The 24,613-nt window shown below is 45.8% G+C and overlaps 3 protein-coding genes across 3 annotated transcripts in view; all 3 read right to left on the reverse strand.

Annotated features, from left to right (window-relative positions):
* LOC138978210 (fidgetin-like protein 1) overlaps window positions 1-545 on the reverse strand; it is a 53,241-nt gene extending 52,696 nt beyond the window's left edge. Inside the window, exon 1 of the mRNA XM_070350875.1 lies at window positions 92-545. Within this exon, the coding sequence (XP_070206976.1) occupies window positions 92-252 (161 nt within the window). The 5' untranslated portion in view covers window positions 253-545. The remainder of the gene's footprint in view (window positions 1-91) is intronic.
* Window positions 1-24,613, reverse strand: part of LOC138978212 (uncharacterized) — a 448,901-nt gene that overhangs the window by 383,606 nt on the left and 40,682 nt on the right. The gene's annotated exons all lie outside the window — the stretch shown is intronic.
* LOC138978202 (vigilin-like) overlaps window positions 2,154-24,613 on the reverse strand; it is a 41,480-nt gene continuing 19,020 nt past the window's right edge. The window contains exons 16-23 of the mRNA XM_070350866.1: window positions 17,601-17,735; window positions 15,390-15,608; window positions 14,928-15,069; window positions 10,969-11,126; window positions 9,312-9,551; window positions 8,250-8,471; window positions 7,599-7,814; window positions 2,154-5,976 (exon numbers count right to left, since the gene is read on the reverse strand). Of these exons, the coding sequence (XP_070206967.1) occupies window positions 5,737-5,976; window positions 7,599-7,814; window positions 8,250-8,471; window positions 9,312-9,551; window positions 10,969-11,126; window positions 14,928-15,069; window positions 15,390-15,608; window positions 17,601-17,735 (1,572 nt within the window). The 3' untranslated portion in view covers window positions 2,154-5,736. The remainder of the gene's footprint in view (window positions 5,977-7,598; window positions 7,815-8,249; window positions 8,472-9,311; window positions 9,552-10,968; window positions 11,127-14,927; window positions 15,070-15,389; window positions 15,609-17,600; window positions 17,736-24,613) is intronic.

The raw sequence follows: 24,613 nt of genomic DNA on the forward strand, positions 1-24,613 counted from the left end.
TGACTGCAACATCACACTGTTCCTAAGACAGTGATAGACATGTATAAACTGCATGTACATGTACTCGGCAAGCACATGTCTCCGTACACACCCACTGTCCTTGCTGAAACTGGAAAACCGCAGCTCAAAATAAAGATTCCTCAGAGCCTCAGCTTTACTTTCGGGTTGTGGTTCTTGCTGCAAGGTTGCGTCTACTTGAAGTAGACGGTAAAGGCTTTTTTCTTCCTTTGCGTCCATAGTCTTGCATTTCATGGGACAAAGTTGTTTGTTGAACGCATGATCTAGGTTTACGCAAGTTGCTAGGTGATCGCGTGTGTCACTATATCGTTAGGAGACGACACAGGATGCGGACACAGAACATGGCAACTTGCACTGTCAAATATGGCGCGTAGTTGTTCTCTCCCTTGCTTACTAATTGAGAATAATGCCAAATGGGACTATCCTGTGCAGTGACCGACTATTTTAACGTCCTCTCAGACCTGTTGGCCGACATAGAACAGTATACAGGCCAACTGGTTTGACAGGATAGTCGAGTAGTCAGTCACGTTGAAGAAGTTATTCCCATTTGACATTATTCTCAATTGTTAAACAAAGGAGACTGTTCAGTGTGTGTATTTGTGGGTGGGTGTGTGTGTGTGATCTTTCTTGTTTTTCACAGCATACATATACCGTAAAATCCCTAGCATAAGCCCACCATCTAGCAAACGCCCACCCCCCACTTTGGGCCAAAAGTTGTGCACAGGGGTAACTACCTAGCAAACGCCCACCCTGATTTTTTCAAAGAGACTATAGGCTCACTTTCACTAGGATTTGTGCAGACTGTTGAGTGTTCTAAAAGTCATCTTTTTCCCCTTCTTTACCATTTCGTGTTTCTTTCCTTTTTTCTTATTCTTTGTCCCCTCTCCTCACTCCCACCCATCGTTCATGTTTTTTCGAGTTTCTCTTCTCTTTTTTTCCTAAGTTTGTGGGTTTTTCTTTCTCAGAAAGATTGGGCCTTTTGAAGACAAAATCCAAGTTCAGTTAACGTTTCATTTCCAAAGACTATCGTGTAATTTCTTCCCTGTACAGAAAGAAAGGGCTTCATTGGTGTTGACATTTCGACATTTCATAAAGTTTCTTTTTCCCGGAATTGTGTTGTTATTGTTTGTCCTTGCAAAGGTCTGGCGATTTTATTTTTACTTTATAAATTTATATGAATGACTATGCTCGTGTTGTTTTCAGAAGAGCCCGTCCTTTTCTTTCTCTCTCTCTCTCTCTCTCTCTCTCTCTCTCTCATGGTTGGCCTTCTTTGCCTCAAAGTCCTTTTTTCTTCTTTTTTCCTTCACTTCTACTCACACGACTTAACTTACATGCTTTCGGGGTTTGTATTCACTCAATTACACGGCTGAGCACAAAACTTACTTTGTGTAAAGGGGTCTATCCCTAGCAAACGCCCACCCCCCAATTTTGCCCTAAATCTGTGCACAGGGGGGGTGGGCTTATGCTAGGGATTTTACGGTAAATAATAATGCTATCTAATGTGAGGGTGTTTGCGAGTGTACCCGAGTATAATACCAACTGGTGTTTCCCTAGCGCTTGCTTACTGTGCGAGTATTTTGATTACAAGCAAAAGCAACACTCTATCATAGTTCATACTTCAGAGACAATGAACAGTAAGCCTTCTGATGTTTATAATAGACGATTTTCAGAAATACCTGTTAAGATTTGCAAGCATTGTGGAAGAGTTGTGCCCCTTACTTTGGACAAACAGGAAACACATGGTCAACCAGTTAAAACAAACGATCTCAGCGAGTAACAGACTCCGATGTGTATGTTATGCTGTGTCCAATCAATATGCCTTTTTCTTACAAAACTCTGCACATCGTAGCCACGATTCACTTGATGGCCTGCAGCGATCACGAAGCATGTGTGTCAGTTTACCACGCTGACCTCAAGCAAAAACTCATGTGATCTCGGGCAAAACATGTATGTTGTCGGCTATCACTCGTTGCAAGCAATCCAGCATTGCCGGGACAAATCTTATTCTTGTACTTCACAACTGAAACAAATTCATCCTGCAAACACACATAACCAACCACCACCACCTTTATCACCAATACCAACTGACTGCTGATAAAGAACATACACTCTTACAAAACACAGAACCAGATGCGAGATGTGAACAATTTATTGGTTATTCTCATCTCGGGCCAAACGTCACGGAATCTGTATCATTGTGTGTGACTGATGCCGGCCGGGCATACATCTTTCATGCATCATTTTATCATCATCATCATCATAAACATAATATTCATAAAAAACAAACATTGTTGTATTGTATTAGCAAGGGGCTCACAGACATAGAACACCTCTCCCCTCCTAAAAAAATAAAAAAAATAAAACGGGGCCTGAAAATTGTATATCTACATACATACATGTGATTATATCATCATACGTTTAATAAAAAGTTAAAGAAAAAAGGGGGAGGGGGGTTGGGGGCCTGCGTTCATGGGAATCTGGGGAAGAGTTTCTCTACCCAACACCACTGCTCCTTAACCATTGCCCGTATATATTGATATAATAGTTATCCCTAGGATCCAAACAAACATGATTTGGGCATTTATTCACAAACTCTCGCCTTCACCGCTCTCTCTCTCTCTCTCTCTCTCTCTCTCGTGTAAATTCTGTTTCATGCCACAGTCGCACGCATGTAGCTGGCTGCAGGATGCACAGAGAGTTAGAAAGATCCATGATTGGCTGTGATAGTGCACAAAATTCAAAGGGTATGGTGCAGGGGGGAAAATAGTACAGGTGGGCTTTAAAAATAGAGAAAAAAAGTGCAGCCAAGTTTGCAATGGGGAAAAGAGAATTTGCGTCGATCAACAAAAAAAGCATGGATGTAGCAAAATACTCATGTTTTTTCCTCTTGAAATATCACATCTCTTGGTCAACATTCAAACCTTTTTTGCAGGAATTTTTCTTTCTGCTTTATACAAATTCATTTCAAATATGCTCATCTTACCTTGTTTTCTGCCTCGTTTAAAAAAAAAGAACTGTACAAAACCAATCACAAAAGCTGTATTAATCACACAGAGGAAGAAGCCAGTAATACATGAAATTTAAAAAGGAACTCGTTTTCTGCGTTTTTGGAAGAAATTCAAAGTACTCAAGATAAAAATTATTCAGGGGGGGACAACACCGACATGCACATACTAGTATTCATGAAACAAAAAAACAAAAAAGCACCCATCTCCTTTCAGCCTCATTGCATAATTTGTTTTTACTTGTTTCAATGATGAAAATATTGCAACAGGAATAAGGTATTTACACAAATTTAAACCAGTCTCAATTACGCAGTGCAACACTTCTAAAACTTTAAACTGTCTTCCATTACTAAGTGACTAGCTTGATCACTTGGTTCAGGGCCAGGGACCAACACACACATACAAATTACTGTTTAGTTTTTAATGAAGTACTTTTTTAACCTAGCTACGATACTAAGTTTTAATGAAGTCAGTACACCTACAAAAAGAAACAGTTCTCCCACACAGTTGCGACACAAAACATTCTCCGTACTTTTTTCCCAGACAGTGATATATTGGGCGAACAGAGATGGTCAGATTTTGGCAATGATACTCAAACATTGATTGGGAGGGCAATTATGTGCAAAAGCTTCTCGCACAACAATAACTACAGTGTCTATTATAGACCCAAGTGATAACAGAAAAAGCCATTCGGATGCCCTATACTTAACTGAACGGTCACAACTCTGACAATACAGAAGAGTCTAATGCAAGCCCACATACTTTCTTTCTTTCTTTCTTTATTTGGTGTTTAACGTCGTTTTCAACCATTCAAGGTTATATCACGACGGGGAAAGGGGGGAGATGGGATAGGGGAAAGGGGGGAGATGGGATAGAGCCACTTGTTAATTGTTTCTTGTTCACAAAAGCACTAATCAAAAAATTGCTCCAGGGGCTTGCAACGTAGTACAATATATGACCTTACTGGGAGAATGCAAGTTTCCAGTACAAAGGAAGCCCACATACAATCACAGAAAATTCTCCAAATACACTTTGAAGGAAACTAAACCAAACCGACAATGACATACCAGCAACAAGACAAAAGACTTTCCAGGCATGCCATATTTTGCGTAAATCTAGTCCACACTCTAAAATGACAGTAACTGGGCAAAACAATTAACCGCAAGAGACCTGGACTCTCTTAACGCGTTTGACTAAACATGAATTAATCAGAATATTCTTCTTGGCTCACAACACAGAATTATTTGGAAGGCACAATCATTCAACCCTTGAAAGTTTACAGCAATGTAAACATTGTCGTAATTTTCACAGGTAAACAAAAAGATACATGCTGCTGCGCCATTTCACTCAAAATGAAGTACTACTAATCGCACAAAAAAACTAAGGTTAAAAACAGAGAAGAGATGGTTAATGTACTGGTAAAATACACAAACATGACAGTAGAAAGACCGATCAAATAAACTCATCACATTTTATGGGCATTTTTTCCAAGAGACCCTGATACGATTGGTTGAATTAATACATTACACATTCTCTCCAATGTCCGGGCACGCTACCGTTTCAACAAGTTTGACTGTATATTTTATCATTGATAAATCCATACGAGGAGAGAAAACGAACATTTTCTGAGTGGAACACAATACGAGACAGAAAGAAAACACGTGTTCTTGGGAATGGTCAGGTCATGATTGAAAACGTCTAAAATTGTCACAAACAGCATGATACTTGTCTCGTTCCTCCAACTTCTAAACTAAGGAACAGAGCAACAGAAAGAAAGAAGCAATTTGTGGAGAACTGATTGTGTCACAGTCACTCTAAGCTAGACTGCATTGTTTTCCATTTTCTTACTAAGCAAACCTGTTGTTTTGCTGAAGATTCGTTCATTGTAGCCAAAATTTCTGTCCCAGAATCATAACATGTATGATCAAAATCCTGTGCCGAGTCAGATCAAACTTACTTACTCACATATTTCACGCAAAAATGCTTCAAAGCTAAAAAAAAATCCAACAAATCACCTTCACACTCTGGCACAAAGCTGAAATTTATTCTCCACTCTGATATGTGCTGGCTTTTTAACCTCTCAACAGGACCCACTGTTCACTGGCTTACATACTGGCTGGTTAAAAACATCACATATGCAATTTAAGAATGACTTCAAGTGGCCTTCAGAGACAGGTGCTTGTGTACTATGATGACCTCATGGCAGATTCCGTTCCGCTACAGTTTGCTCTGTAAACCTTTAACACTGCCTTCTCCTTTCAATATAAAACCATCAACACAACACGTCATAAAAATGAAGATAAGTAAGAAAAGAACATCCATTTAATACATTGGAACTTGGTCCAAAACACAAAGGGGGGTCATCCTAGTCTACTCTAGCAAAGCAGAGAAGGGGCAAAAACAACAGAAGAAGAGACGCTACTACATAAGTGAACGACTAATAAATCTTCACCCAGAAAAAAAAAGAAGAAATGTTTCTCTTTAACAGAAAAATCAATCGTGGAAAGAGCGTATTCCTTGGAGTTTAAGGAAACGGTTGTGCTCTCAGGTCTTTCCAGCGATCAACAGAGCAAAAGGGAGAAGGGTGTTCAGTTCACTGAAAACTCATCAGCTGACAAGAGAGGTTAAACTGAACGGAAGGGGAAGCGTGTTCAGCTCTTGTCTACTAGAAATTCGTCAGCCGGCAGCGAGCACTTGAACACTGAACAAGTGTTCACTTGCGCACTGGTCCCCAAGCGTGTCCAGACTTGGGCTGGACGACATTGCCGAAGGATGGGAACTCTTCGGTACTGGCGGTGTCGGGAACGGAACCGCCAGAAGCGTGCCACGGGGCATCACGCACCACGAACCCCTTAGCCTGTTCGCCAGAGCGGCGGTTCCTGGGTTCGTCGCTCGACTTGCTGGGAGGGCGCTGCAAATCCTGCAGGTACTCTTGGTCCACAATATCCTGCATCTGCACACACATATCAACAACCATATAAGCTACTGAACTTGTCACGTCTAGGTGCACGGACCACCCAGGGCTTTCAGTCATGCCTCATGCAGCTACCTGTTTGAAAAAATACCAAGTTTCATTGACTTTCATGCAAGGAGTCAGAAACTGCAAATTTTTAACGAATTAATTTTAATCTCTCCAGGCAGGAAAGCTTGGCCCTCGATCAGGCTCACGTCAGGCACCGCAAATAGACTAATTACCTCAAAAGCCTACATGGAAGTCTATTGGTCTCGGCGGGAGGGAGAATTCTTTCTGTTTTGGCTAGGTCACATCAAGACATTGATTACGTGAGAAAATTGAAGAAGACGGTATGTGGCTCCCCTACGGCATACAGCTCACAGCCTTCAGCCCCAGAACGTGATCAAGGGAAATGTTTATTACATTTTTGCAGGAGATGCGAACTGACAAACTGCATACATTTTCGTTTGCCTAACAACACTAAAGGCATGTGTAGTCATCTGTGAGACAGTTGTGTAAAGCTTTTGACCGTTTATTTCATAATTTGCAACAAAAATACAAATCGTTGCTTTAACAATGCTGTGACCTACACTGCATCTTTAAATCAGGGAATGTTTAATGTAAGAACAGTGGAACTGATACGCTGAGCTCCAAATACATGCACCAGCTTTGTCATGTTCCCTGTGTGGATAAAATCTATTGTGCTACCTTCTCAACTGCTATCATACACAATTACTTTCATTTGTAACCAGTCTCACATCAATTATCAACACTTCGCCCATTGTACTCCGAAGTTTCCCTTCCCGTAATATGACATATTTTCATCTGTTATGAAAAAAAAAAAAAAGGCTTAGTATAAACCATCAACCATTACCAAGTCTAAAGCCCGTCCTTAATTGAGCCCGTAGTCGACTACACGAAGCTTCGCGAAGTCTTTATACCAAAAACCCGCAGCTACGGCGTGGTACTTTGACCCCAACATCGCTTCTCAAGTTTTGACATGCGAAGCTTCGCCGTAGCTCGCAATGAAGTTGGTTTTTTTGTAAGAAGAGTGCCTTTCGATTCAAGATGGACGACGAAATCAGACTCAATACCATAGTGAAGAATGCATTTATCGACTTTGGTTGACCTAAAGTACAACTAACCTCCTACCTGTATTATTTCATACTGCGATGCATTGACATGTCGAATGAAACTCGAAATCCCAGCGCTCACGCCAACTGGTCCCGGCCGTGCTCAGTCAACGAAATAGAACATATACAATTAACTTACGTCATCATCAAGTACGTAAAGTACAATTTGTGACGTAAAGTACTCAGAAAGAAGCACACCACGCGCTGGTCGAGACTACGCGCATTTGAGACGCCAAGACATGAAAAGATAACTCTCTTCTCCGCCATAGTGCCTTCCCTTGGACTGCGACGAAGTCTAGTTCCGGTAGCTTCGCGAAGTGAGCTACGCGTAGTCGACTTCGTCCAATTAAGGACAGGCTTAACAGACTAAATTACAGCAAATAAGAAGGAACACAAAAAGAGCACAGTGGCAGCCCCCCCCCCCCCCCCCCCCCCCCCCCCCCCCGTTATACCACAAAGTGTCCACAACTTTGTGCTAACAATACTTACAAATTCTTCCTGGATATTCAGCAGGTGGTCTTTGCAGTCGTAGACAGCATCCTCAGGCCCTGTGATGGTGACCACGTCGGGGTCGCCAGAGTCACGAGGGAAGCGGATGTCCACGTTGTAGTCCTCCATCAGCTTACGCACGTTGCGTCCCTTGGCACCGATGATGCGAGGATGGATGCGGTGGTCGATGTTGACGTCTTCCGTCACCATATCCTCCTGAGGATGAGAAGATCATTTTATATTTCACTTTACTATACCTTACTTGCATTCTTTTTTGTGTGCAAGAAGCCGACGCCTAAAAGGAACTACATTCCATCAAGACGGCAGTTATACTAGTGGCAGATTAAACTCTTTCAGTGGTCTGAAACTAGAGATGAGCCCAAGTGCCCATGTTTATTGCTTATTTCAGCCAAAATGATTGATAATAATAATAATGAAGATATCTATATGGCGCAAATCCTGATACAGTTCTAAGCGCCTAGAACAGTTCTTAAACCTTGCTTACATATCCGTTAATCTTCTGCAGAAAGCATTTTCGAATAAAAGCAAAGACAAGCCCAGTGTGCAAGTACAGAGTAAGAACGAGGCAAGATAACCTGTAATTTAAAACAAACAGTAACACAAACCCCCATAAACTCGCAGACAACTCACCAGGTCCTTGACAATGCTGAGGATCTCGTCGCGAGCCTTCTGGGTGTTCTGCTCGTAGCCGGTGATGGTGATGACACCCTGGTTCTCCTCGTTGCGGTCGGGGAACTGGATGTTGACGTCATGGTCGGCACGGATCTTGCTGATGACGGCTCCTTTGCGGCCGATGATCTTGGGGTGGTGGCGGGGATCCACCTCCACCGATAGCTGGAAGCCCTTTAGCGCCTGCCCAATACAGGAAAGAACGTTATCAATGCGTTTCTCTTTTTTCGTTTTGTTGATTTTTTAAATTTCCATCTTCTCTTCTTTTCGATCGCCGATCACACCAAGTGTCATAATGGCAGTTGATGCGTAGTGTTGTGGTTTGTTGGAGTGCGCCATGCGGCCCAACACATACGTCTTCAGCACTTGAGGTTTCTGTCAGGGTTACCTCACCCTTAGCTCATGGCCCAAGGGCCTGCCCTGTGAGCACAAGGTTGGTCCATATTAGTCTGGCCTCTACCTTTCGACCTGTCCAGCTTGGGAAGCCCTTCCAGGAGTTTACACTCCCGCTGGCATAGCTCTTAGGGTCACCGAGACACGCAAACCACGTTAAGGAATGGACCATGTGGTGGCTAAATTTCCATCACTAGCTGGGAAATTTGGGTCACTTCTTCCAAGTAGAAAGCTAGCAGCAACAAGAGTCACACCACCCCCACACACTCCACACGCACGCACACACACACACACACACACACTCACACACACAAACATAAAGACAAAGCAGGAGGAAGAAATACTAAGAGTTGTCAAAAAGTAAAACGAAAGGATAAAAGATGGTAAAAATGAAAATGAAAGTATACACATGCCCATCCCCCCACCCCAATCCAGAATACACAATATTTGATTGCCCAGATTTTGTGGTTAAGAAGGCATCCACTTAATCATGCTCACTCAAACATACACGTCTACAAAAAGTAAATAAAATAAACGAAAATTTATACTAAAAACAGTACATACCCGTACTCAAAACACAAAATCCCTTTCTCAGACAGACAGACAGACAGACAGACATAATTCACTCACCCTATCTTCTTTCTCACCATCCAGCTGAACCACTTTCTCCTCCAGGGCCTGACGGGCGCGCTCCGCATTCTCTGGAGCTCCGCTGACCTTCACAAGGTCACTGTTCTCCGAGGGCGGTGGGATGGAGATGTTGACGTCAAAGTCCTGCATCATGCGTCGCACGTCACGACCTTTCTGGCCAATGATGAAGCGATGATAGTCGAAGGGCACCTGCACCTCGATGGTGATTGGCACCAAATCCTGGGGAAATACAGTTTTCATGTGCACATTTCTCTTAAATGTCTGGATAGTGAGAATCAAAGTTCATGCATTTGTGCTTCAGTTCGAGATGCTACTCTAATTTATATCGCCTTTTCTTCAAACGTTCTGTCAACTTGTGTGTCAACATTCAACTATTCACTCAAAGTAGTAAACAAATGTTTCACGAAAGAAGATGTTTCTTTCTTTATTTGGTGTTTAACGTCGTTTTCAACCACGAAGGTTATATCGCGACGGGGAAAGGGGGGGGGGGGGGGGGGGGGGGGGGAGATGGGATAGAGCCACTTGTTAATTGTTTCTTGTTCACAAAAGCACTAATCAAAAATTTGCTCCAGGGGCTTGCAACGTAGTACAATATATTACCTTACTGGGAGAATGCAAGTTTCCAGTACAAAGGACTTAACATTTCTTACATACTGCTTGACTAAAATCTTTACAACCATTGACTATATTCTATACAAGAAACACTTAACAAGGGTAAAAGGAGAAACAGAATCCGTTAGTCGCCTCTTACGACATGCTGGGGAGCATGGGGTAAATTCTTCCCCCTAACCCGCGGGGGGAACAGAATCCGTTAGTCGCCTCTTACGACATGCTGGGGAGCATCGGGTAAATTCTTCCCCCCTAACCCGCGGGGGGTGTAAGAAGATGTATGAGAAAACAATCCATGTACAAACTTAGCCCAACATAACACTACATATAACTTGTCACCTTCTCAGTTTACTCTATCTGAGGGAAAGCGGAGGAGGAACTTTCTGCAAGCTGAACTTCCTGTACACCAGTATAACCCTCAAAATGTGTGTATGCCATGTATGCAGATTGTGTAGGTATATTAGTATTCATGTGTGAGTGCATGTGTATGTGTGTGTGTTGTATGTATGTGTGTGCACCTGTCTGTATGCGTGTGTGTGTGTGTGTGTGTGCGTGTGTGTGTGTGAACGTGTGTCTGTGTGTATCTGTGAATGTGTGTGGTGATAGCATGTGTGTGTGTATGCGCACGCGTATGTGCATGCGCACGCGTGTGTTTGTGACTGCATGGATTTAAACGATGAATTTGCTTTTGTACTCCTGTTCTTTTTGTGTCTTAATGCTGTATTTTGGTTTTGTACATGTGTATAGCAATGTCATTGTAAAGTGCTTAGAGCTTCTAGGTAAGCGCTCTATAAGTTTCCATTATTATTATTATTATTATTAAAATAGTTGAGCGAAGTTGACTTGGCAGAGTCTACTTCACAAAGCTGGTGGCACAAAGCTTTGGCACTTAATTTTCAGTAAAAAGATGTTGCAAAGTCTTCACCAAGTCGACGTTAGGCTCAGTTAAGGACACCCTTTACAACGCAGCTAAGTGAAGGATTGTGTTCAACCTGTCAAAGGTGCTGGTCTCAAGAGGCAAACTTACCAGCAGCGCTTTCTTGGCTGCCTCGCAGTTCTCAGGTTTGCCGGTGATGATGATGGTGTCATTCTTCTTGTTGCTTTTCTCTTTCTCCACGCCGTCCTCGGAGCTGACGTCCCCGTTGGCCACAGGCTCCTCTCCCTCCCCTGCCCCTTGTTGCTGCTCTGTGGAGCCAGGAGAAAAATGTGTTAGAGTGACTTGTGTTCACAGCCCATTCTCTTCTGTCGTTCTTCAGTTACTTTGCTCCCACTGTCTGCTTCAAGGATTAGTCTTCCTACAAAGTGTCTACACCACGCTGATTATTATCCATTTTTTAAAGAACATTTTCAGATACTACTTTACACATGCTCTCTCCGTTAAGGCAACACAGAAAGTCAGGGGAGACTCATCTTGCATTTATGCTTTTCGTAAGTTTGAAGATGAAATTGCTTGCTTACAGTTTCAAAAAACGTCCAGCAGTCATTTTCAGCGAAATTATCAAAAGAGTTCCATCATATTTCACAGTGCGTAGTTTTGCTTGTGGAAAACTAGCCCAGGACCCATGCCAAACCGCGTTAGTGTCAAATCAGGATTCCGCCGTATACACCACATCTGTGTTATGTTCTAGTACCCATAATGGCGACTGATATACAAATGAACCAAAAATACTTTGTGGTGCAGGACACATTTTTAATCTTTTAGCACCAACAAAAACATAACAGAAAAAAGATCACAAAAGTAGATATAACTTCTGTTCTTGTTCTTTCACAGCACAAATAGCGATAGCAAAACTGCAAAGCCAGATAAAGATGGAAGACAAGAATGGAAACTTGTATTCCAGAATAAACAGAAGTCATGTCACAACCCAAAGAAGTGAAGAAAACATGAAAAAGAAAGAGAATGACCACACGAGTTACCAAGACGCTTCAACTGTAAGTACCACGATACCAAGACCTGCACAACACTGGCAAGATAACAACAATCAATCAATCAATCAATGACGCTTATATCGCGCATATTCCGTGGGTACAGTTCTGGGCGCTCTGCAGTGATGCCGTGTGAGATGAAATTTTATACGGCCAGTAGATTGCAGCCATTTCGGCGCATATTTACCTTTCACGGCCTATTATTCCAAGTCACACGGGTATAGGTAGACAATTATTAACTGTGCCTAAGCAATTTTGCCAGGAAAGACCCTTTTGTCAATCGTGGGATCTTTAACGTGCACACCCAATGTAGTGTACACAAGGGGAGGGTTCGGACACCGAAGAGAGTCTGCACACAAAGTTGACTCTGAAATAAATTTCCGCCGAACCTGGGATCGAACTCACGCTGACAGCGGCCAACTGAATACAAATCCAGCGCGCTACCAACTGAGCTATATCCCCGCCCTGAAGCCAGAACAGTTGGCAGAAAGCAACAGAGATGTGAGCTCCACAACAGAAAACATATGACATCAGCAAGCATAGAGACAAGCAGCAAGAAGAGATACTAAACGGGCATCAGACAAAACATTCAACCAACAGAGATGAAGAAATACTGCTGAAGAACTTCACTGCCAAGATTTAATAGTAAGGCCAAAAAAAAAATTGTCTGTTTCTGGTAACATGGCTACAAAAAATAGGGTCGGTAGGTCGGGATTTTTTAAAAATTTTTTTTAATTTATTTATTTTTTTTTTTTACCCCAAATGTAGACCAATAAAACTAACTTTAAAAATCGCGCAAAGAGACTGGATTCACTATACATAGACTCAGTTTACTATCATAGAGACAAGACACTCAACACATTTACAAATCGTCAGCGGACTTTCGTTTTCACACGTTTTTGTTGTTCATTTTCTCACCCTGTCCTTTACCACCAAAAAAAACACAAAACAATTTTGAGTTTGGAAAATTTTTTTTTAGGGTTGGCGCCGAAATTTAGGGTCGGTCGGGTGACCAGAAACAGACAATTTTTTGTTGTTGGCCTAAGTCATCAGCCTTATGTCAGAGAAACACATAAAATTGGAAGTATATCACCACATAAATTTCCAACCATAACACAAACATGAAGATTTCTGTTACCTCAAAGCTTACAGTGAGAAAGCTTCGTGATCAGTCACGCCACCAAATAGATTCATGACATCACATGCCACACGGACAGAAAATTTGTTCAAGACCACAGAAATGAGAGCTCAAAGTTCAAATGACCAACCGTTGCAGAAAACAGATGTGTGCTGCCCCAATTAAGGCACACTGTCACTGATCACACACCTGTGCCCCAAATCACAAACATTAACAATCACTGCAGAAAACAGATTTGAGTTGCCACAAAACACAAAGACTTGCGCTGCAGACCACACATAGGACAGCTGCTGGCATTACCAAATCTAGATCTGCCTGGAGCCATGCACATTCTGCACTCAAAGTATGGTCCTGGGATGCAATGCACACAAACGATTAGATCACAACCAAGTTCTTCTCTGTGTTTCACCCATTTCCTATTTCCAGTGATTCGAAGATCATAAAATGTCAGGATTTACCAAAACACAACAGCAGGTTTATCAATGAACAGCAGTGCCCCTATCTTTTTGTACTCAAGTTTTAAACTTAACAATGCGTGTACTATGGCCTTACAATCCCTTTGGTTTATTAACTTTTTTTGAATGTAAAAATGAGTCAATCTCACTATATTGCGAATAATTCTACACTTTGCTAAAACAGGTGTGAAATGTTGTCTTCTAGCAACATGTAACTCACATCTAGTTTCATCCTCTACATAGTCTGTGTGCTGGAAAACTCATTTCAAAATAACACACATTTGTGCTTTATGTGCTTCCCTTCTCAACCTCGTCAGTGCTCATGCAAAAAAAAAACAAGTCGCGTAAGGCGAAAATACAATATTTAGTCAAGTAGCTGTCGAACTCACAGAATGAAACTGAACGCAATGCCATTTTTCAGCAAGACCGTATACTCGTAGCATCGTCAGTCCACCGCTCATGGCAAAGGCAGTGAAATTGACAAGAAGAGCGGGGTAGTAGTTGCGCTAAGAAGGATAGCACGCTTTTCTGTACCTCTCTTTGTTTTAACTTTCTGAGCGTGTTTTTAATCCAAACATATCATATCTATATGTTTTTGGAATGAGGAACCGACAAGGAATAAGATGAAAGTGTTTTTAAATTGATTTGGACAATTTAATTTTGATAATAATTTTTATATATTTAATTTTCAGAGCTTGTTTTTAATCCGAATATAACATATTTATATGTTTTTGGAATCAGCAAATGATGGAGAATAAGATAAACGTAAATTTGGATCGTTTTATAAATTTTTATTTTTTTTTACAATTTTCAGATTTTTAATGACCAAAGTCATTAATTAATTTTTAAGCCACCAAGCTGAAATGCAATACCGAAGTCCGGGCTTCGTCGAAGATTACTTGACCAAAATTTCAACCAATTTGGTTGAAAAATGAGGGCGTGACAGTGCCGCCTCAACTTTCACGAAAAGCCGGATATGACGTCATCAAAGACATTTATCAAAAAAATGAAAAAAACGTATGGGGATTTCATACCCAGGAACTCTCATGTCAAATTTCATAAAGATCGGTCCAGTAGTTTAGTCTGAATCGCTCTACACACACACACAGACACACACACACACGCACACACACACGCACGTACACCACGACCCTCGTTTCGATTCCCCCTCGATGTTAAAATATTTAGTCAAAACTTGACTAAATATAAAAAGGACCGGGAGAAAATCAAAATGAAACTACCCAGCCATCACCGAAACTCTTCACAAGCTATTTACTCTAACATTGAAGCCTCACCCATCTTTACCCATCAACACTCATTCTTCACTTACTTCCATTACCCCTCAAATCGGCTTATGGCGGCCTGAATGGCGGGGTAAAAACGGTCATACACATACAAATCCACTCGTGCAAAAACATCACTGAACGTGGGAGTTTCAGTCCATGAACGAAGAAGAAGACAACTTACTTCCATTGGGGACGGGCTTGTCGGGGAACTTGATGCCGACCTCGTTGACCCGTGTGATCTCACGCACGTTGTGGCCCTGGGCCCCCATCACGGTGCGGTGATACTGCTGGGAGATCACACACTCCACCGTCACCTGGCACTCCTGAACGCAACAAACCACACACCGTCAAAAACACATTAGGCAACAAACAACGTACAAGGGTTTCTTCGTGCGAGCTGTGTCCCCTGTATGTCAGGGAAGAGCAACTTTCCTTGCGAGTCTCAAAAAACAAGTATCGAGTTTTGCAAATTTCAATTTTTTTCACTCTCTCACTCAGATGTCGGTCGGGGAATCGGAAACATTGAAATGTGTTGCCATATTTTGCCTGTATGACTAACCAAATAATTGTAAAAAAACAACAATTAGCTTCTACTATAAATGTTTCATCCACCGCTCTCTCTCTCTCTGTGCACCCAACTCACCAAATCGGAGACGATGTCGGCAATCTTTTTCTTGGCTCCTTCCACACAATCCTTTGACCCCTTGATGACCACTCGCTCGCTCTTGACCCCGCTGCGAGGGAAGCTGACGGTGACACCGCCGAATTCATCAGCGATGTTACGCAGCACCTCACCGCGACGCGCTACGAAGTAGCGGTGATGCTTCATGTCCACGTTCATGTCCGTCTCGACAACGTTATCCTGAAACATTATCCGGATGTGTAAGACTCCGTCACAAGGTCAATTACATTTTTAAGGTACATTTGACCCCTGTTTTACAACCTTCAAAAACCTGAGAAAATCAGGTCTTAAAAAGGAGGGAGTCTTAAAATGGAGGTAAATTTACATAGGCTATGAACAGAACATCTGAGATGAGAGGGTTCTTAAAAAGGAGGGAGTCTTAAAATGGAGGTAAATTTACATAGGCTATGAACAGAACATCTGAGATAAGAGGGTCCTAAAAAGGAGGGAGTCTTAAAATGGAGGTAAATTTACATAGGCTATGAACAGAACATCTGAGATAAGAGGGTCCTAAGGGGCGGGGATGTAGCTCAGTCGGTAGCGCGCTGGATTTGTATCCAGTTGGCCGCTGTCAGCGTGAGTTCGTCCCCACGTTCGGCGAGAGATTTATTTCTCAGAGTCAACTTGTGTGCAGACTCTCCTCGGTGTCCGAACACCCCCGTGTGTACACGCAAGCACAAGACCAAGTGCGCACGAAAAAGATCCTGTAATCCATGTCAGAGTTCGGTGGGTTATAGAAAGACGAAAATACCCAGCATGCTTCCTCCGAAAGCGGCGTATGGCTGCCTAAATGGCGGGGTAAAAAACGGTCATACACGTAAAATTCCACTCGTGCAAAAAAACAACACGAGTGTACGTGGGAGTTTCAGCCCACGAACGCAGAAGAAGAAGAAGAGGGTCCTAAAAAGGAGGGAGTCTTAAAAGGGGGGTTTCCACTGTAGAGGCCTGAGAAACCTTTGAAGTTCCCTCCCTCTGCCCCCACACAAAGGTTACTTCAATGGAACATTCCCAGGTTCTGAAAATGAACCTTTTGTTGAGGGTTGATAGCACTCTATTGAATATACACCATGGTGTCTTCTGATTTGACACGAGATTCATATCTTCTGTACATTTTCAATGTTCCACTCCAACAGGATAGAAGAAAACAAGGTAGCATGATTGTTTGACACTCATCTCCCATACTCATTTCATTCCCACAAAAATCTTAACTCATCTCCAATCACAAATATCCCTTCATTCCCACAAGAATCGTAACTCCTCTCCCATCACAAATATCCCTTCATTCCCACAAAAACTCTGAATTGGTCTATTCAATGTTCAAACGACCATGGTTTGGAGGCGGGTCAAGAGCGTGTGGGGTTTACAGAAGAAATCTTTGCTATGAATGAGCGCTTCTGGGGTGATAACGCGAGACAACTCCTGTGATCTTGCCGCGAGGTGGCGCCAGTTATCAGCCGAAAGAAAGAAGGGGCATAACCTCACCAGAACCGACCATTGTCTGTTTACCGCATAAAATGCACCACTTACAGACGAACTGTTACCAAACCGATATATTTGGGGCCAATGCAATTTTTTGTTCCTTTCTCGTGTGATCTTGCCGCGAGGTGGCGCCAGTTACCAGCCGAAAGAAAGAGGGCATAACCTCACCAGTACCGCCCATTACAGCACAATTTGTTTCCATTATCTTTAACCCACCCCCCAACCCCTTGGCTGCAAAAGAGATGTAAGGTGGTCATTAATTGAGCCCGAAGTGGACTTCGCAAAGTCTTTTTACCGAAACTCGGTGCTAAAGCTTCGTGCAGCCAGCTTCACAAAGTATACTTCAAGTAGTCGACTTGGCCCAGTTAACTCATTGTCTCCCAGGAACGGATATATCCGTACCCACTCATATGGCTCTATCTGACCAGGTACGGATATATCCGTCCACACAGTCACTACATTGCATCTGCTCTCATTCGGCACATATCCACATTCTGCTCAGACTGTTAGCTTCAGTCGCTTCCTGTGACTTCGATCTAACTCATGCATTCCAGCGTGTTGCAACACAGTTACTACAATTCTGAGTGACCTGCTGCAGCACAGCTGGTCTGGGCTAAAAACAACTTGGTCAACATAGGTGGGGTACAAAGTGTTAAGCACAGGCTTTGGGCAAAGAAAGTGACAGTGGCTTACCAGATCCTTGATGGCTTTCTCCAGTTCCAGCTTGGCCTTCTTGACGCCCTCCTCCTTGCCCATGATGGTGATCAGCTCCTGCTCCGTGTCCCCGCTCGCAGGGAAGATGATGCGCGCACCCGTACTCTCTCGCACCTACACAACAAAATGGCCAAGTAAGCAAACAGGCAATCCATTTGAGTCCTTGGTGGAGGTATGGGGGTTTGTTTGTTTGTTTGTTTGCTTAACGCCCAGCCGACCACGAAGGGCCATATCAGGGCGGTGCTGCTTTGACATATAACGTGCGCCACACACAAGACAGAAGTCGCAGCACAGGCTTCGTGTCTCACCCAGTCACATTATTCTGACACCGGACCAACCAGTCCTAGCACTAACCCCATAATGCCAGACGCCAGGCGGAGCAACCACTAGATTGGAAAATTTCCTAAATAAATTTTCATTTAATTAATATACTTACCCGAATCACATTAGCATTGAGTCACCTGAGATGCTTATCACTGAAAAACGCTTACCCGGCTAAAGAATTTAAAGGGAAGCAACCCCATCACCAAAACGAAAGTGAAAGTAGCTTTGGTAATGGGCCAGCACACCGGGAGTTACCTCCCATACGGGTGTATGCCACGTCACTTCCTCTAGGAACACGTGCCTATTATCATACGGCTTTAAAAAATCTTAAAACCATAAGCGGGGCAGGTGGGAGGGAATACAGTATGTGATTCGGGTAAGTATATTAATTAAATGAAAATTTATTTAGGAAATTTTCCATTAAATATCATATTCTTACTCCGAATCACATTAGCAGATAACATCAACAAGGCGGTGGGCTAGAAATGAATCAAAACTCACCATCAAGTTCTGGACAGGAACTGGCCTGCTGCTATGAGCGCTGGAAGGCCTCTGGAGCCATCCTGTCGAAGAGCTGTGACGTCCCGAAGATAAAAGTTTATGAAAACATCTTCGGAACGCCAATACGCAGTTGTCAGCACCTCCTCTAGACGTCTGGAGCGCAGAACTGCCAGAGAGGATGCCCACGCCCTCGTTTCATGGGCTCGGGCCGAGTCAAGTGGCAAGGAGGGCATAACCCCCCCCCCTCTTTGAGCGACTCCACTCATAAGCCTGCTTGATGAGCGAGGACACCCACCGGGCCAACGTTACCTTCGACAAATCTTTCTCGCGCCTAGTAAGGAGAGAGATAAACAACAACTTCTGAGAACTAGACCGAATCGGCTGAGTCCGGGCTAAGTACAGACGAAGTGCCCTCACAGGGCAATTGACGGAATCGGGGTCATCCGGGGCCAACGCGCTGGTCAGAGCCTTAACTCTAACCAGCGGAGAGGCCTGCCCCGGAGACTGATTCTTGGCCAGGAAATCAGGCCGGAAACGCAAAGATGCGGAACCGTCCGGCTCAAAGGAGATATCTCCAGGCTGACCCGACAGGGCGTGGACCTCGCTACCCCGTCGGGCCGTAGCCAACAAAAGGAGAAACAGCGCTTTGCGAGTGACATTGAACAGACTGGCCTCGCTTAAAGGCTCAAAATCCGCAGAACGAAGGAATTCCAGGATTAAAAACAAGTCCCACTTGGGAGCGGGCAAACGAGCTTTAGCTTCCTTAAGAGCAGCCCCTTTAATGACTGCAGCTATAACGCCCCCGACTCGAACAGAACGACCAATCTGCTTAAGAGTCGCCGAGATAGCGGAGCGCCGGACCCTCAACGAGGAGACTGAGGCGCCCTGTGAAGACATGAAAGAGAGGTGGTTAGCGACCTGAATAGAGCGCGGAGCCACCGAACTCACCCCTCTAGCTGAACACCAGGCAGTCCATGCCTTCCAGTGGGAAGCATAAACTGAAGAGGTGGACGCTCTATGCGAGCGAGCCACCAAGTCCAGAGTCAAAGACGACGCCCCAGAGCGCTTCAGCGAGTCCCGAACAACTTCCACACGTGAAGCTTCAGAAGACTGGGCTCCTCGTGTGGAATGCCTGTTCGGGGCTGCACTAGTTCCCCTCGCACGAGTGCGAGAGGAATGGGGGGCCCTTGGGCGAGCCGAAGAAGATCTGGAAACCAGACCTGCGACGGCCACAGAGGAGCGACCAGAAGAAGAAGGGCCGGCTCCTCCATCTCCGCTTTCCGGATTACTCGGCTGAGTAACGGAAAGGGAGGAAAGGCGTACGCCTCCAGACCCGTCCAGGGAAAGTCCAGAGCGTTCACTCGCCATGCCTGAGGGTCCGGGAATGGCGAGACGAACACCGGAAGCCTCTTTGAGTACCTTGTGGCAAAAAGGTCCACCAGAGGCTTTTGGACCTGGGCCCAAAGGCGAAGCAGTGCCCCGTGAGTGATCGTCCACTCCGACTGAAGCACTGTACCGGAACGACTGAGCGCATCCGCCAAAGTGTTCAGCCTCCCTGGAAGGTACCTGGCCGAGATCGTGATATGATGCTGAAAGCACCACACCAGGATCTCGCAAGCCCTCTCCGAGAGAGACGGGGACCGCGAGCCTCCCTGCTTGTTGATGTACGCCGCCACTGTCATGTTGTCTGTAAACAGACGAACATGTTTGGCGTACAGGGAGGGCAGAAACTTGGCCAGAGCTAGAGCAACTGCCTCTAGCTCCAGCAAGTTGATGTGCCACAAGGACTGCTCCGTCGTCCACAGACCGGAAGTAGTCTGAAGATCTGTATGTGCCCCCCAACCCTCCCTGGACGCATCTGTAAAGAGGTCCAGGTCGGGGAGGGGCAGGACGATCGGAACACCTCTGCAGACCCACTCCGTGTCCAACCACGGAAGGGTCGCAGACTGGAACCATCCCTGCAAAGGGATGAGGGCGTCCCAGTCCACCAGAGGAGAGTCCACAAACGGCTTCAGCGCGAACTGAAGCGGACGTTTGTGGACCCGGCCCAGTGAAACCAGAAGAGCCATAGACTCCATCTGCCCCAAGATGGAGGCGAGCGAGCGGATGGAAGCCATCAGGAGAGGTAAAGTGGAGCGAATCTGAGCTTGGAGCTTGTCCACCCTTCTCTGAGAAGGCTGGACAGTCCAAGCGACCGTGTCGAAAGACATCCCCAGATAAGTGAATGTCTGTGACGGGGTCAGCTCCGACTTTACCCGGTTGATCGAGAACCCCAACGAGTTGGATTCTCGAAGAACCGTCAGGGTATCCTGCGAACAGCCGCTCTGGGACTGGTTCATGATGAGCCAGTCGTCCAGATAAGCCCGCAGGCGGATACCCTGGGACCTCACCAGTGCACAGACCTGTCTCACCACCATGGTGAAAATCCATGGTGCGAGAGACAGCCCGAAAGGGAGTGCGCGAAACTGGTAGATCTGATCTCCCCACCGGAAACGAAGCCATTTCCGGTCGGCCGGATGCATAAGAATGTGAAAGTATGCGTCCGTGAGATCGATCGAGGTCACCCAGTCTCCTGGGCGGAGAGAGTCTCGGACAGAGGCTGGCGTCTCCATCTTGAATTTTATCTCCCTCAAGAAAGTATTGAGGAGAGATAAATCCAACACGGGACGCCATCCTCCTGATGCTTTGGGAACAGCGAACAGACGCCCGTAAAATCCCAGGGAGCTGTGGACCCGAACTCTCTCCACCGCGCCCTTCTGCTCCAGGGAGGCAATTTCCGACTGCAAGACGGAACGTGCTTCCTGCGAGAAGGGGGGCTTGAACCGCGGAGGCACTCGGGTAAGAGGCGCCTTTTCCTCCCGCCAGAGTAGACGGAAGCCCGATCTCACCACTCCCACAATCCATTGGCTGTCTACTACCGACATCCAACGAGAAAGTGCCCGGGAGGGGCCTCCCGCCATCACCAAGGTGGAGGGCGGGAGGGAGGTGAGATCGGGAGCGCTTCATTGGGGGTGTGGCTTACTTCCAGAGCCGCCACGCCCCCTCCCCGATGCCGTCCTCTTCTTCCCACCACGAGCGGCCGGCGGAGCCTGCCGCTTCTGAGCTGGCTTGGGGTTTGACGATGTCTGAGCCTGCTTCTGCTTAGAAGGCTGAGACTGTTTCACCCCCTTCAGAGTGTAGTCAAGGAACTGACTGTCCTTGTTCGACTGAATCTCCTTCTGTCTGGCATCCAGTGCCAGCGGACAGAAGAGAGACTCCTCTGAGACCGGGGAGACTCTCAAGGTCTCCCTAGTAGCCAGCTCCGTGAATTGGGACTGCGAGAGGAAGAGATCCCTCCTACAGAGTACCGCTTGGGTGTACTGCAGGGAGGAAAGACGCAATTGTTCCTCATTGACCTTGGCCAATGCGGTCAAAAGCGCAGAGACATCGTCCGCATTCTGTTCTTCACTGAGAGTGAAAGGAACCAGCGAATCGGTCAATGCCCGAGACAGAGCCCGAACGAGAGTCTCCGCAATGGAGGACAGTTCGATCTGCCGACGTCCAACCTCCTCAGCAGAGAGGAGGGAAGCCTCGGAAACCGGCAAAACCGAATCACGCTTGATCGGTTTAGTCAGAAGAGGCAGCAATTCCCGGGAAACCGGAAGGGTAGCCCTAGGGAGTGCAAAAGACGCCAGCCAACTCTGGCTCTGATTGGGCATGCCAAGCTTCCTATTGGCCGTAGGCACGAAGGAAGAGGCTTGAGCAGCTGAAGCCACCCACTGCTGAGCTGATTCCGGAACTGGACCAAAAGGAAGCAGTAGCGGAACAGGCACTGGCCGAATACCACTTCCCGCATGTGCTGGACGAACCAGTGAATGCGAAAGTTGGTAAGCCACTGACGGAGACTCGGCGAACCGGAAGGAAGAAACATCTTCCTGTGCCGGCCGGAAGTCCGCCATGGCAGAAGGAACGAATGATGCGGAAGAGTCCGCAGCCACCACCCCTTCAGGAAAATAACGAGACGTTACTTCCGCCGCGACGTCAAGAACAGACTTGAGCTTCGACGGAAACACGCCCCGCGACTCCTCGCTGACCACTGATGGAGCATCAGAATAGTCACACGTGGAACCATGACCGAAGTCACCAGTTCCGGAAGCAGAAGCATGCCCTGGCAAACCGGAAACCGGAAAAGCCTGAGCACTAACGTCATCCTGCCGCCCAAAACCCTGTGAAGGTAAAGGGTAAGCAGGACGACCATCCGCAAAAACCGGAGCTGGATGAGCTGACGTCACTCCCCCGACTGAGTGGAGTGATGCCTGCTCAAGCCTAGGCGCTTGAAAGCCGGAAGGCGCACGCTGTAATCCACTATCTGGTATCCGGAAGGAACCACCAGAAGAGGAAGAAGCGTTTCCGGCCGAAACCGGAAGTGTAGTCAACGGAACCGCAAAATGCGGAAGTGAAGACTGCACTGGTTGACTTCGCGATCCGGAAGGACCGGAAGTCAGTGAATACTCCATCCTGCCGCGACCGCCGTAGCGTGCCGGAGCGGACGGATCATCACTTCCGGCAAGTGCCGGAAATGCGGCAGTCGAAACCGACTGCCGCCGCTGTTCGATCAAGTCCGGGGCCTCGTAGGTTATCGCCGGAAATGAAAGATCAGCAAGGTATCGGTCGTGACCCGATGCGAAAGAGCTGTCCCCCGAAGGAGAACGTCCAGGTGCCTCACGAGGGCTATCGGACCAGCTCTGCTTACCAGCCGACGCTGAAGAGGGAGGACGCTGCTCCAAGCCGGAAGTGGAGGACAAAGACACGGAAGCCAATGCCCGGACGTCACTGCCAGATGCCGGAAACGCCGAACTGCTGGCGACGGAACGCTGAAATTCTGCCTGCACCAAGCTGCGGATTTCCGGAACCAGTGACTTTAACAGAGAGGAAACCAACGCACCTTGTCCAGGTGCTAACAACGATGACGAAGTCTCCGATGTAGAGACAGGTGCAGAAGTAACAGTAGCGCTAGGCGCCGCAAAAGAAGCAGAAGTAGTAACAGCGCTAGGCGCCGAAATTGGTACAGCCAACAAAGTGTTACGCTCTTGGTCTGTAACAAGTAACGTTGCTTTGGAAGAGGAAGACTTAGACTTAATTTTCCCCTTGGGGTCCGACTTGCCACGGCGCTTGTCTGAATCAGACATGTTGACAACAACACGTGGCAACGCGAAAAAATTTACTGAAACATAAGTCTAAACGACTGGAAAATTCAGTAAACACACGCACTAATGCGTTTACAAAATACTATAGCTAAACTTGCCCCACAAAAAGCAGAGGCACGGAGAGCTACGAACAAAGTCACACGAGCTAGAAAACTAACTCACACAACAAAATGGCGACACGCAAGACACTGACACGAACGTCAACAACACGTGGCAAAGTAAAAAGATTTACTGAAACGTAAGTCTAAACGACTGAAAACACAGTAAACACACACGCTTACGCGTCAACAAAATACTAAAGCTACACTTGCCCAAACAGAAAGAGGGCACGCAGAGCTACTAGCAAAGTCACACGAGTTAGCTAACTAACTCACACAACAAAATGGCGAAACACGCAAGTCACTGACACACAAGTCCGTAAAAAACGGACAACGTACAGTAACGAAACAGCGCAAACAACCAACAACAAACGGGAACGAGCTCACCAAACTGTAGGCAAGGCGAGCAGAAAAGCTGGGTAACGTGGCCGGCGGGTGTCACTCAAACACACAAGGTCAGCCACAGAGCGTCAAAAAGTGAACCGTCCTCTCCGAGGTGAAAAAGACGTATGATAATAGGCACGTGTTCCTAGAGGAAGTGACGTGGCATACACCCGTATGGGAGGTAACTCCCGGTGTGCTGGCCCATTACCAAAGCTACTTTCACTTTCGTTTTGGTGATGGGGTTGCTTCCCTTTAAATTCTTTAGCCGGGTAAGCGTTTTTCAGTGATAAGCATCTCAGGTGACTCAATGCTAATGTGATTCGGAGTAAGAATATGATATTTAATGCCAATTTTAAAGTCTTAGGTATGACCCGGCCGGGGTTCGAACCCACGACCTCCCGATCACGGGGCGGACGCCTTACCATTAGGCATGGGGGTAGTGACCCCAGAAGCTGAAGCATTTTGACCTTGTCAATATGAATTCAACCCCCTCTGGTGA

The sequence above is a fragment of the Littorina saxatilis genome, linkage group LG10 (assembly GCF_037325665.1).
Source record: "Littorina saxatilis isolate snail1 linkage group LG10, US_GU_Lsax_2.0, whole genome shotgun sequence".
Lineage (NCBI taxonomy): Eukaryota > Metazoa > Mollusca > Gastropoda > Littorinimorpha > Littorinidae > Littorina > Littorina saxatilis.